The sequence below is a fragment of the Monopterus albus genome, unplaced genomic scaffold (genome assembly GCF_001952655.1).
Source record: "Monopterus albus unplaced genomic scaffold, M_albus_1.0 scaffold34.1, whole genome shotgun sequence".
In the NCBI taxonomy this organism is placed as follows: Eukaryota; Metazoa; Chordata; class Actinopteri; order Synbranchiformes; family Synbranchidae; genus Monopterus; species Monopterus albus.
The window spans coordinates 3,584,133-3,597,236 of record NW_018127914.1 but is presented as its reverse complement, the minus strand read 5'-3'; the positions used below and the strand labels follow the sequence as shown (position 1 = coordinate 3,597,236).

General features: G+C 40.3%; 2 protein-coding genes across 2 annotated transcripts; one reads left to right on the top strand and one right to left on the bottom strand.

Moving 5' to 3' along the window:
* Nucleotides 1-1,552: 1,552 nt before the first annotated feature.
* Nucleotides 1,553-8,493, bottom strand: slc30a8 (solute carrier family 30 member 8). The gene is given in 10 exon segments (XM_020597361.1): nt 1,553-2,399; nt 3,211-3,345; nt 3,470-3,575; nt 4,728-4,840; nt 5,029-5,195; nt 5,398-5,551; nt 5,873-5,966; nt 5,968-6,035; nt 6,480-6,646; nt 7,801-8,493. Coding segments are annotated over 10 exon segments (1,224 nt in total). The 5' UTR covers nt 7,875-8,493; the 3' UTR covers nt 1,553-2,253.
* Nucleotides 8,494-9,016: 523 nt separating this feature from the next.
* On the top strand, nt 9,017-12,880 carry LOC109958605 (uncharacterized protein C53C9.2). The gene is made up of 3 exons (XM_020597363.1): nt 9,017-9,073; nt 10,364-10,889; nt 12,539-12,880. Exons 2-3 carry the CDS (start codon nt 10,692-10,694, stop codon nt 12,854-12,856), a joined length of 516 nt encoding a protein of 171 aa, XP_020453019.1. The 5' UTR covers nt 9,017-9,073; nt 10,364-10,691; the 3' UTR covers nt 12,857-12,880.
* The last annotated feature ends 224 nt before the right edge of the window (nt 12,881-13,104 follow it).

The following is a 13,104-nucleotide window of genomic DNA, read 5'->3' as shown; positions in this document are numbered from 1 at the left end:
CTGGAAAAGGTTGGAAAATGCAAATCAGGTTTGTGGCTATGTGCATCTTTATTTTGTTTGCTCATGGTATATGTGTGTTTATCATGAAGGCATGACTGAGAAGGCAATTGTTTGCAGTCCCTTACCTGTAAGTACCCATTTATCATCACTGATCAAATGAATAAAAAGATCACAATGTATTGATCGCATCAAGGCAAGCTGATGGAAAAAGCATTGATTGGCTTTTCCATGTAAATATAATCAAATCTCGGTGAGATGAAACATTCTTGTAAATATCCAAGACCCTTATTAATCACAAGGAAACGCCATCAGAAATCTTATCATCTTCACTTTGCACAACTTTTCTGTGGTTATACAGTCACAAATCCTACCAGAGAGCAGAAGATTCAATTTAAGTACTGAACAAATAGCCAATGCAGTATTTTATTCCCTCTGTGTCTCAAGCAACTAAATATATGTTGTGTGCTGATGCATGCAAATACACTGCTCAAAAGAATTAAGGGAATGCTTAAATCATCATATTGCATCTCAATGAACAAATTATTCAAATTGAAAACCTTTACTAATGTACATTGTATAATTTGTTCAGAACAAAATGGCATAAGAGCAGTCAATGGAAACCAAAATCATCAACCCATGGTGGGCTGTATTCAAAATCACTCTGAAAATCAAAGTGAAAAAATTTGAAATCACAGGCTCATCCAAGTTGCATGAATTTCATCATGACAACTCCTCCCACACCTGGATCAGGGAACCAGTGAGCTCCTGGACAGTCTGTGATGGTACTCGGTGATGTTGGATGCATTGATACATAACGTCCCATAGGTACCCAATTGGATTTAGGTCTGAGGAACATGCGGCCCAGTCAGTGGCATCAATGCCTTCATCATCCAGGAGCTGCCTACATACTCTGGCCTCTTTCATGCCTGTCATATGTGCTCAGTGTGAACCTTCTCTCATCTGTGAAGAGAATGGGGCACCAGGACGTTGGGCCTCCATGCCACCTTCATAGAGTCGGTTTCTGACTGTTCGGTCAAAAACATGCGCGCCAGCATCCTGCTGGAGGTCATTTTGTAGGGCTCTCGCAGTGCTCCTTCTGTTCTTCCTTGAAGGAAGCAGATGCTCATCTTGCTGCTGGGTGGTTGCCCTTCTCTGCCCTATCCAACTCTCCTGGTGTAATGGCCAGTCTCCTGATATCTCCTCCATGTTCTTGAGGCTGTGCTTGGAGACACAGCAAACCTTCTTGCAACCGCACATATGGATGGGCCATCTTGGAATAATTGGACTACCTGTGCAGCCTGATTGGGCTGCAGGTACTGCCTCGTGCTACCAGTGGTGACAAGGACACTAACAAAACACAAAACCTGAAAAGAATTGCTCAGGAAGGATAACAGGCACCAACATAGCCATGTAGTAAACAAATTCATTCTTTTTGCGGAGTAACAGAGCTGTGTTGGCAGTAAGGGGTTCAACAGGTAGTGTGCTTTGTCACAAAGGATTTTATGACACTGTAAATCAAACTTGTAAAGCAAGACTCCTAAGAGCATTTGAAAAATATTTTATTGAATAATTCATCTCGGCGTGTACCTTACAATTATAAAAAAAGGTAGTGGAAAAGCATTTTCATCATTTAAAAATGCACCTGCTCTCCACATACAGTACTTGTTAGGTTTCTGGTAATGTAGTCCATAGTCTATAGCTACACATAACAGACTGTGTGCAAATGGATGTAGCCGTCTTAGGCTGATAGAGCAGATTAATGTTCCAGCCTGAATTAATCACATAAGGTCACAAGCTAAACAAACAATTTATATTTATGTTCTAAATAGTGAACAGAAGTATAATTTAGAAGCTGCTGAACGAACTGAAACATACAGATTCAGAAAAGAACACTATACAGTGCAGAGTGATTTCTAATTTAATATGAATACAGTTAAAAGCAAAGGCAAATCATGAATATTAATGTCTTAAATACAGTATGTTAAAACACCCAGGAGGAGGACGAAAAAATAAGCTTTTCCCCTAAAACAACATATATTCTGAGCCAGCGTGCCATTCATTAAGACACATTTTTAATTCAATATCACAAGTTCTTTGGGATGTAAACAAAGGCACAGTCGTGACTTGGGTTTTAATGTCACATTAAAACATAAGATAGCAGAACAACTAAATGATGCTACTATCATGTTACAGCAGCAAAAATCATAGTTTAGCCTCATTCTGCTGTGCTCAGATGACAACTTAGGCAGGTTCCTACATCTTGGGGTCTTCGCACATAGTACATCCAGGCTTCAGGTCAGCCTGTCTCTCCATCTGAATTGTAACTGAGTGGAAGTTGTAGGAGGAGAAACAAGCCTGTGTCATTTCTCTTAGGACAGTCTGAGCATCCACTGACTCATCTGTGGAGGAGAGAAGACCAGAAAGAACATGGAAATAAATATTAGTCACTATGTGTGTTTATACTTTACATTTATGCGACTTGAAAATTTTTTAGTGCTCCATAGCTAGTCAGGCTGTAATAATGGTTACTTTACATCCACTTAGGTAACAACATAGCATTAGTCTAGCAAAATATTACCTTTGTTTACAATTAGCAAGACTAGGAATAGCAACTATTCCATTTTTTTTTTATCCATCCAACAACTTTGCATTCTTCTTTGCAATAAATGACTCCAGGCTTTGCTTTATATCGTCAGACTTGCCATAACTTTCTAAACTCTACTTTTAACAATACTAGCCTCTGAGAAAAATGTGTATTTAGATAACATTGGCTTTTATGTCACTTTCTTTATCTGCTAGCCCCCAGGGTTTTCTGTCTGCCGCTTGGTACACACATAAAAATACAGTATGTCATCAATATTATTAAACAAATTATGACAGTACCAGAAAAGCTTAGCGATTAGTGGAGCTGCAAGTCAGTTGCCATATAGAATGTTTGCATTTTAGCATATGGACAATAAAGCTCTTGACATTACTATTGTACATTTTGTTAAAATGAGTGTGAAAAAGATATTTTTCAAGTGAGCCAAAGAAAGAAGTTCATAAGTTTTAGAAAAGCCAAAGTCATTAAGGCCACAGAGTTTGTTTTGTTCATCCACAATGTAGGTTAAGCAGTGTCCATGTAAAGTGCGGTACCATCAATGTAACGTGTAATGTGCAGACAGCTCATAGTTTCAAAAGAATATTTTCATTTTAGTATTTCATTCTCACCTATGGCTACATGTGCAGACAGCACAGTCTGATTCATAGTGAGGGCCCAGATGTGAAGGTTATGGACCGCCGCGACTCCCTTCACTGCTAGCAGACCATCCCGCACCTCACCGTACATCACCCCTGCTGGAATGCCTGGGCCAGAGAAAAGAGAACAATAGTAGGACTATGAGAAAATGGTTATGGAGTCAGATATCTCCACCTTTAAGTACAAATATGTAGATGATTTTGAGCACTGGCTCAGAAATGACAGCCTCACCCTCCATCAGGACAATAAGGATGTCTCTCATGATGGTGATGGTGGTGCAGAAGACCATTATGGAGAAAAGGAAGGTGCAGATGGGGTCAGCCATCTTATATTCTGGCTGAAAAAAAGTAGAAAATGGAGGACGAGTGCATGAGTATTAAAAAATAACCAACAGGTTTACCATCTGCATAATAATAATAATTTGATTGCTTTTGTTCTTGATAATGGAGACAATGCCATCCATGTTCTAAGCATCATGTCCTGAAAAAAAACACAGCAGGTCATTACACCATTTCTGCTGTGGAACTGTATGGTGGATAGAACACACTATTTTAACTGATCAGTAATGTTTACTTGGAGGAAAGGGACTACAGTAATCATACCATATTAAAGGACACAGAACAGTGGAACTGAAATTACTATAGTATTTTGTATGCACTATAAGAGAACCTCATAATTTCTCTGCAGCACACTGAAAATTACTGAGCATTCTACAGACAGACGCCAAGCAACAGAAGAGCATGTGGACAGGAAAGACGACACCAATTGTCCTACTGCAAACAGCCACAACCTTGAGTTGTTTGATATTCCTCCTCAAGAGTGAATTGAGAGGTTGAAAGCTAAAAATAATTCACAGATTCGTCAGTCATACTGGATGCTGCAGGATGCTCGCAGCAAAGTGTCAAACCTACGAAAATAATCAAAATAACATTCAAGATAATGTTTTGGTCAATTTGATTATTTACAGTAGAAAAAAAACAAACAAAAAAACGTCACCATCGTGAGGTATTGGTGCAACATCAAATTATTCAGATATTTGTTATGTAATGCGACTGTTGCAGCTTTAATCTATTTATATTTTATTAAACAAAAATAACTGATGAGTTCTGCCGTATTTGTGCACATGAACTAATGCAATAAATTTTATATTTCTTGGGTCGTTGATTGTTTAACTGGGAAGAAAGTTGCAAAGGCCAAGAACATTAAGGTAAAGTGTTTTTTCCTTCAGTTGATTGATTTTAAGATCTCTTCCCCACCATGTCTTTGATAAACAGATACTGCTTTTTGCACTCTGTAGGAAAAACATACAAAATAAGTACATAATTATGGAATAGTCAAGTAATAATAATTCTAGACCTTTTTCAACAAGGGAAAGGCGCCATGCTGACAAATGCTACATGGCGTATCAACCTTCTCATTGCCTCTCCACGTGGGTTCATTCACCATGAGGACTTTCCACCATGTGTGCACACCTAGACAGACGTCTAACCTTGAAGAAGATAATGATGGCACTGACGAGCACGCTGATGCTCTGGAGAAGATCCCCTACCACATGGACAAAGGCCGCTCTCACACTAGCATTGGCCTGCCGAGCCCTCCGTCCTGACAGACAAAAATAACAGGACAGGAAAACCAATTATACACTTGGTTACAGTCCACCATATATTCCACTATAATGGATTGTAATGCCCCCTGCAGTCATACTACAGAATAGTGTGCATGGAGATTGAACAGTAATTGTTTCTTGGCCGTAACAAAGTGACAAAATAATGACTTGTACAGGAACATACCATTGTCATCTCCTTTTCGTTCTATGTCTACATGGTCATTACTCAGGTGTGTGTGGTTTGAGAGTTGAGTGTATCCTTTTTGTTCCTCGTGACTGTGGCCGTGGCCATGTGAGCCGAGTCCACCATGACTGTGGCCGTGACCGGACTGGTGAAGGGTGACGGCCATGCTGACGAGAGAGGTAAGTGTGTAACTAAACAACTCTGAAATATTTTGACAACATACTACAAAACAAGCTTTTTCAAGAGTCCATGAAATTGAGTTTAGTACTGCCCTCTTCTCTATACTGGCTTTAATTAAACTGTAAATATTCAAAGGCACACTGGTCACTGGTAAAGGCTGTATAGATGAGCACAGAGTATTATACTCACATAATATTGGCCATCACAGCACAACCAGAGGTAATGAGCATGACAGTGCCCTCGATAGTGTAGTCTTCGCTGATGAGGCGCTCCACAGCCAGATAAACCAGCACTCCTGTTACCAGCCAGATGGCTAAAACTGACAGCAGAGCACCCAGGATCTCTGCATGTGTGAAAAGATGACAAGAGTGAGAAGAAAAATAATTGTATAGCATGAAAAACAACATGAGCAACAAACACTGACTGGCTGGCTAACTTTAAATTCATTACACAGATTTAGTATGACTTATGTAAAAGTCTGAAAAACACTTCAGCCTACACAGCAGGAGAAACAATGTTTTGGCAATTCAAATTCTAATCTCTCTCTACTGCCACACATCTTGGTAACAACTGTTGTAAACCTACCACACGCATATAAATAGTTTCTAGTACAGCTTAAAAATCTGACTGCAGCTACTGCTCAATACAAAAATGTTGTCGATACCTGAGCGGTGCCAGCCATAGTTGAGCTTGTGTGTGGCAGGTCTGGAGGAGAGCCAAAGGGATAACAGGCTGATGAGGAAGCAGGCGGATGAGGAAGCTAGTGAAGTCCACCAGCAGGTGGGCGGCGTCTGTCATTACAGCAAGACTGCCTGCAAAATATCCACCTGTAGAAAAAGAAAAACCACACATTTATTTAAATATTATATAAATATTATTGCTGAAATGTTCCATTTATACTTGCATAAGGATATATATGTATTTATAGGCAAGAAATATGTAACAAAGACAAATGGGAAGGCTGTGATTGAGCAGAGGCAAGCAGGAGGAGGGGAAAAAGGCAAATAAAAAGAAGTAGTGGGTATACAGCAGGGAAGAGAAGAGGAGGAAGTGAACAGAGATGAAAAGAGAACAAAGGTCAGGAGCAGAAAGAGAAGACAAGTAAATATCAGATAAAAAAAAATTAGCTAATTAGTCATCAGGTGTTATAAACTGAAGAATCCTCAGATTCACACTGGTGCCATGTCATGTCATGGAAAATACAGTGGGTATAAAACTATAAAGGAGCACATAAGTGCCAGAGAGATGAATAAGGAAACAGAACCACCCACCAAGGATTTCTCCGATCATGAAAATCAAGCAGATGACAGAGACCACATACAGCCTCTTCCTGGCAACTTTCTTCTCTCGCTCACGCTCCTCCTGAGCATGGCTGTTGTCATGGCAATGTTTGATGCCGTCTCCCTGTACTGCCTCCTGCATGGGCACGCTGGATGAACTGTGAAGTCACAATAAATGCAATGACGTGGCACGTGAGAGCATGTGATTGACCAAATCAATGCATCTTCAATCACTGACTCTGTAAAGATTTCTGTAGCTCTGCCTGCAACAAATCATTATTATTACTGAACCTGTCAGTTGACTGTTAAGCTTTAAAGAAGGTTAAAAAAATGGGGGGTTTTTTATGTTTACAAGAGACCATCACAAGTGCCAGATCCTAACATCTTGTCGTCTAATTGCCAATTGTATCCAACCCACAATCCAGTGAGATTAATCGAATGTCAAATTTGTTGAAAATGAATGTTAATACTGCTCCATTGTATATTTGTCCTGGTAAAGGTATGTTCAACCCAAGTCTCTGGCAGTCTGCAGCTGTTTTTGAGAAGATATTTGAAAGAAAAAAAAAAGCATTTAAAAAAAGTGGGTTTATCTGATTTCGGTACAGAAATGAATCTATTTTGTTGTCTTTAAATGATTGGAGATCATTAAAAAAAATCTGAAATCACAGAGCAGCTTCATGATCAGCTAAGCAGAAGGTTATGAGCAGTACAGGAACATCCTTAACTTAGCAGATCAGGGAACAGAAGATGGACAGAGCTTCACCCACCAGCAGAATACAAATGTTTGCACAAGCAAGAATTTCTGTAGGGGTTAAGTCTCACATTGGAACATAGCCATTTATAAGGTTAAATAAATAACACCAAATATCATGAGTCCGTTATTGTGCACCACAAACACCTAGCTGAAATGCTTCTTTTAGGAACGAGGTTAATTATTTAACAGATGAAAAATAAGGTCATAATGCTTTATGCACACATCCCTATGTTGTGCGGTGTGACCTCGGATCACAACCAATAAATCTGGTCAAATGAGCGGGTTTGCGCACTGCTCCTGTTCTCTCAGCAGACCCCAGACCAGCCCCGGGTGGAAAAATATATCAAACAAAACAAAGGTGGCCAAAGATACTGGCCACAGCTAAACCTCCACAACTGAGAAAAGGAGTGGTTTCTTTTCATAGTAGACACTAAATGGTCTCACAAAGTCTGCATATAGTTTGTGACTCACTGAAAGTCGCTGGGTGATAGATAATTGCATATTTCTTCCATTTATTTCTATTTTAGTATTCAGCATAAACGTGAGAAACAACGTTACCTTCCCATCGTGGTATACGTGTTCCCCACGTCTGTCACCAGGGGAATTCTCTCCGGATCCTTGTCTCTGAACATGATTCACTTCTTAGAGTATCAGATATAAATACATCTCACACGAAAAAATGCCCAGACTAAAACAAAAGCATGCAAAAAAAAAAAAATGAAAATAAAAATCAATTTTCAGAACATATAGCCTAACAACTAAACTCAGTGTTTCTTGATATGGTATTCTTTAGACCTAATTGTCTCCTCTTGTAAAGTGTTCCAACGGTCCCAAAACACCCTCTTACACCGGCCAGGGTACAAATAGCTCAATATTTGGCGCTGCCTTGTGACTACCACCGTTTAGACCGTGCGCAAATATGTGGCCGCCTGCAGCGCCTCGGAGCCGAGTGATGAGAGGAAGGATGACGGCCTACGGGGATTCAAAACACAGACATAACTTTTAAAGACACCAAATGTTGGTGAGGGAACTACATGGCAGGCCCATAAACAAATAAGCAATCTCTTTTGCCCACCCCCACCCCGCGTTACACTTGAATTTACCTTAACTAACTGACTGAATGCGCACTGCGCGTCAAATTTGGTGGACGGGGCATTTTGTTGGTTAGCCAGCAACAACTACTAAACTCATTCAGGACCCGCCCCCTCCTCTGGCCAGCAGACACTTGGTGATTACACAATCAACGTGACGGAGTGTCGTGCACTCATTCCCTTTGTATAATCACATGACCACTCATTGGTGAAATGACCTCTCATCAGCTTCGTTTAATTACCTTTGATGGTTTTATGTTGCAGCCTGTATTGAGATTTCCCTCTGGAAAGCTGAGAAACGTCTGCCCTTCAATCTGCAGCTGATTTTACTCGAACATCACAAATACTTTTCTTACGTTAATCATTACGCACCGGCAGCACTTAGATTTTAGTATTTCAGCAGGTCAGGCTGAAAATGTGGTGGAAAATAAAAATACTAAAGTACAGGTACTTGAAAACTGTACTTAAGTACAGTACTTGAGTCAATGTACTTAGTTACTTTCCACCTCTGAACACACGATGAGCAGTCTGCAATTATAATTACAATGATAAAAGTGAATAGGGAATGGGTTTGTGCAGCTCTCCTCTGCAGCTCTGTAATACCAGTTTTGTTTTAACGTTTTGTTCCAAAATGCACCACCAGGTGGCGCCAGTGAGCCATCTACATCGCCTTTCCAGTCCCACTCAAGTCAGTGCGACAAAAGAGGTGAACTGGAAAATATTAATGATACCTCAGATAGGTGAGAATAATTTCTAATTTATTTATTAAATTAAATAACAGTAGGCAGTTAGCCTGTGGAAGAAGTATTCAGATCTTTCACTTTAAGAGTAGGAAGGCAAAGGCAAGTATTGTATTCAAAATTCACCTTGAGGAAAGGTACTAAAGAATGAGTATGGGTTCCAAAACTATTCATTATATGAGTGGTTTATGTCAGAATACTATATGTTGTATTACTGAACTGCAATATTGATATTGTTGTAGCTGGTAAAGTTGGGGATCATTTCCATCACTTTATATACCTGTCAATTATATACCTGAGGTTAAATGAAGACTCATTTTATCTTATCCTAAAAAAATCTACTCTATCATAATGTGTTCATTAATTATATTTCATAATATTAATCTGAATCTGTACTGTAGTAAGTAACTAGTAACTGAAGCTGTCAGATAAATGTGGCGGAGTACAAATGTTTTCAGTTTGAAATTGACTTGATGTAGTAAGCAGCATAAAATGAAAATACTCAAGTACTTCAATGCTGTAAAACCTTGAGTAAATGTACTTAGTGACCACTGAGAGTGGTGAAAGATACAAATAAATATTGATATAGGTTTTAAATTCTACTTTTTGAATATAGTTCTATTATACATATTCACTCAGTTATGCTGCATCATGTGATGTTCCAGGTCGTACCACTTACATACGTCAGTGCCCTTCAGTTGACAACAGGATTAAGAACATGAGACAATCAAATAACGAGGTTTAGGCTTTTTTCACCATCCCTTTTGAGAGCAGTGACATTTGTTTCCTTGAAGAGATCTAAAAGTAGGGTCTGTTTGACTCTAAAAATAGCTGTCAATGCGTTTTGTTTTCCGTTTTGGTCAATACATCTGGGAACTCCAGAAAGCGGGCCTGCGTTTGGTGTGCCAAGATGTAGCAGTGAGGTTGCTAGGGGCTGTAGAGTGAGGGGGAAATGACACAAGAAGGGTTAGTTACACATGGCTGTTCATGCTGTTCTTAAGACCTTGACCCGGCGATGGGCCACTCACCAGGTCCACAAGAGCTCTACTTACACGATAGGACTGTTTGTGTATCTGAGAGTGTGCACCTATGCATGCATATGCTCTGCCCTCTCCTCTTTTAGCAGACAAAACAAACCAATGCCACCGCAAGGTCCAGTATTTTTAAAGATACACAAATGTTGCCATGGCAACTGCCTGCCTCCTCCTCTCCTTTCCAAACTAATGATCACAGTGTGTGTGTGTGTGTGTGTGTGTGTGTGTGTGGGTGTGTGCGCGCATCTGATGAAAGGCCCCAGTAGTGGTAAACAACTCCCGGTCAAGCATCTGGACAACACAATGACGTCAGACCTGCTCCAGCACATTCACACTCAAGTGACACCAGTTCACTTTGCCAAGGAGCTGAGGGGGTAATGGTTGAAAGACAGACAGCAAGAAAAGAGCAGAGGGGGGAGACAGGAGTGTGTATGAAAGAAGAGACAGACAGAGCGAGTTCCTCATAAGTCCTCAGAACTGCTAGAGATCTCATAACCGAGGAGACAGAGAGACTAGGCGAGGCGTTAACAGCTGACAAACACAAAACTCCTAGTTAGACAAATTTAGGATATCACCAACCTAACATGATGGAAGTGGTCCTGACCAGACTGCGGGACTTCTCCTGCAAGACCACGACATTTGATGACTGCAATCCAGCTGGGCAGAGTGTATGCAGGGACCCTCGGAGCAGGACTGACCACCTAAGAGCAGGGTGCACAGCTGGAGGAGAAAGCAGTAAACTGGACATCGAGAGTGCACTGGCCTGGCTGCGAAGAGAATTGGTAAGACATAAATATTAAGTAGGTCCATATGAATGTGTCTCAGGTGGAAAAATAAATAAGGCCTAGACTTAAATAAAGGTTTGAGGGACTTTTATTTGAGTATTTAAGGTCCTTAGATTCTACCACACTGTGTCTAATATGTTGCAAATCCAGAGTTGATAGTAATGTTGAACTGAATCTTTCAGCCACAGTTAAATAATATGATGATTTAAAATGATAAGACAAATCTGACTTTACACATTCATTTAAAACTGATATCCACAGTTTGTTATAGTGCTGCTAGTTTCCAGGAATGCTACTGTAAATGGAGATAAATATAACATATTACAATTGCTCCACAGTTTAAGAATGGATCAATATACCTGATCTGGAAAGCCCTCGGTGTGGTCCTCTGACAATTTTAAGATACCAGTGAGATTGAAAGCATTTTATTGTCTCATTATGCTGAAAGTTAAATCAAATGACCTCCTGGGTGTTTTGCATGTAGGTCATGTTGTTACAGTGTCAGTCCTTTTAAATCATCCTCTTCAGTCAAACAGGCAAGTGTGTGTGTGCAGGTTTATTATGTGTATGTGTACGTCTGTTTGCACCTCTGGGAGCAACTCTGTAAGGCTCATTGTCACGGCCTAATATATCACTTGGCATTTATTGCATTCACCCAGACAGCGCGTCATGGTAACCGAGTGTCCCGCGTGTCCACAGAGAAGGAGAGACCGGGTGTATGGATGAAACCAGAAAAGACAGATTCCTCCTGACTGTTTTAATAACCACCGACTGTAAAGCAGCAATGGGTGACTATATCTGAACTGATCTCATCTTAAAGGATAGGTTCACCGAGTTTCAGTTCTGACCTTATGAATACTCTTTCTCATTTGCATTCTGAGCTTGTCACTGAGGTTAAACAATGTCTTTTTAAATTCAGGATAAACGCCATGTTCCATTTACTGCTCTTCCCAAAACAATCAAATAGACTTTTGTCAGTTTTACTGAGCACTATAAGGACTTCTCATCTGTACTGATTTAGACTAGAGTCTACAATGGAACAATATAGAAAATAGCACTTACAGATGGAGATACACATATACACAACATACTCAACATGCCCACATCTCCAGCTAGATATTCAAGATATTCGTGACAAGATGCAAATTAAGTTCATGTTTCTTCTTTTTCCTCCAAGTGTGGACAAAGGCAGCCAAACCCAGCATCATTCAGCCGGAGTCCAGTCTCAGACTGGTGCTGTAATTAACAGAAAAAAGAAATGCAGACTGGCCCAGAAAGGTTTTATTGTGTAGGACATTCCTCATTCCTTTGGACAAACTTGGACTCTGCAGCTAGTGGAATTCTGAATATCTAGTTTTACAATGGCAGCAATTAGACAGCCTCTCATAACAAAAAGGGAACAGCAGAAAGATGCATTTGCATTTGAAAGAATGAAATGGCTGTGGTTTCATACTAAGAATGAACCTGCTCAGCTTAATCATGAAGGAAGCATTTTGGAAAAAGGCATAAGGATCTCCAAAATTCTGTTTAAGTTTCTGATTCTTTCCTTCATTACATTATACGAGATCATAATACTTTCGCTCTCTATCCATTTGTCTATGTATCGAGAATATCTCAAACCCAACAGTTGTACCTTTGGTCTACAGATGGAGATGCGCTCCCAGGACCAAGCTCTGATCCGGCAGCTGATGGAGCTTCACTCCGGCATCCAGGAGCTTAAGCAGGAGTTTTCTGAGGAAGAGCAAGAAGAAGAAACAGATGAGGATGAGGAGGAGGAGGAGGAGGAGGAGGAGGAGGAGGAGGAGGGCAGCTACTGGGACTCTGAGAGTGAACGAGGAAGTAGCAGCATCTACTCCAGCTCTGGGGAAGTGGGCTTCTCCATTTCCCTCCTGAAGATGGCTCGGCCCCTGTATTCGGGAGTTTTATCGAAGAGGGCATTCAGCAGGCGAAGCTCTGTGCCTTGAAAATTCAAACAATTAGAAGAAATTCAGATTCCCCTCAGCTTACTCATATCTTCTAGGATAGACAACAAAGACAAGGTGGAGCAAGTAAAAAAAATTGCAATTTCCCACTATAAATTCAACCAATTATAAAGTCAGATAAGAGGATAAGCAGAAGTAAGGAACAAATCAGCAGTGGTGTCATGTACTTCTTACACTAATTTAGTGTAGTGGTATCAATCTTCTCATCTAACACTCAGCAAGAAAACAAG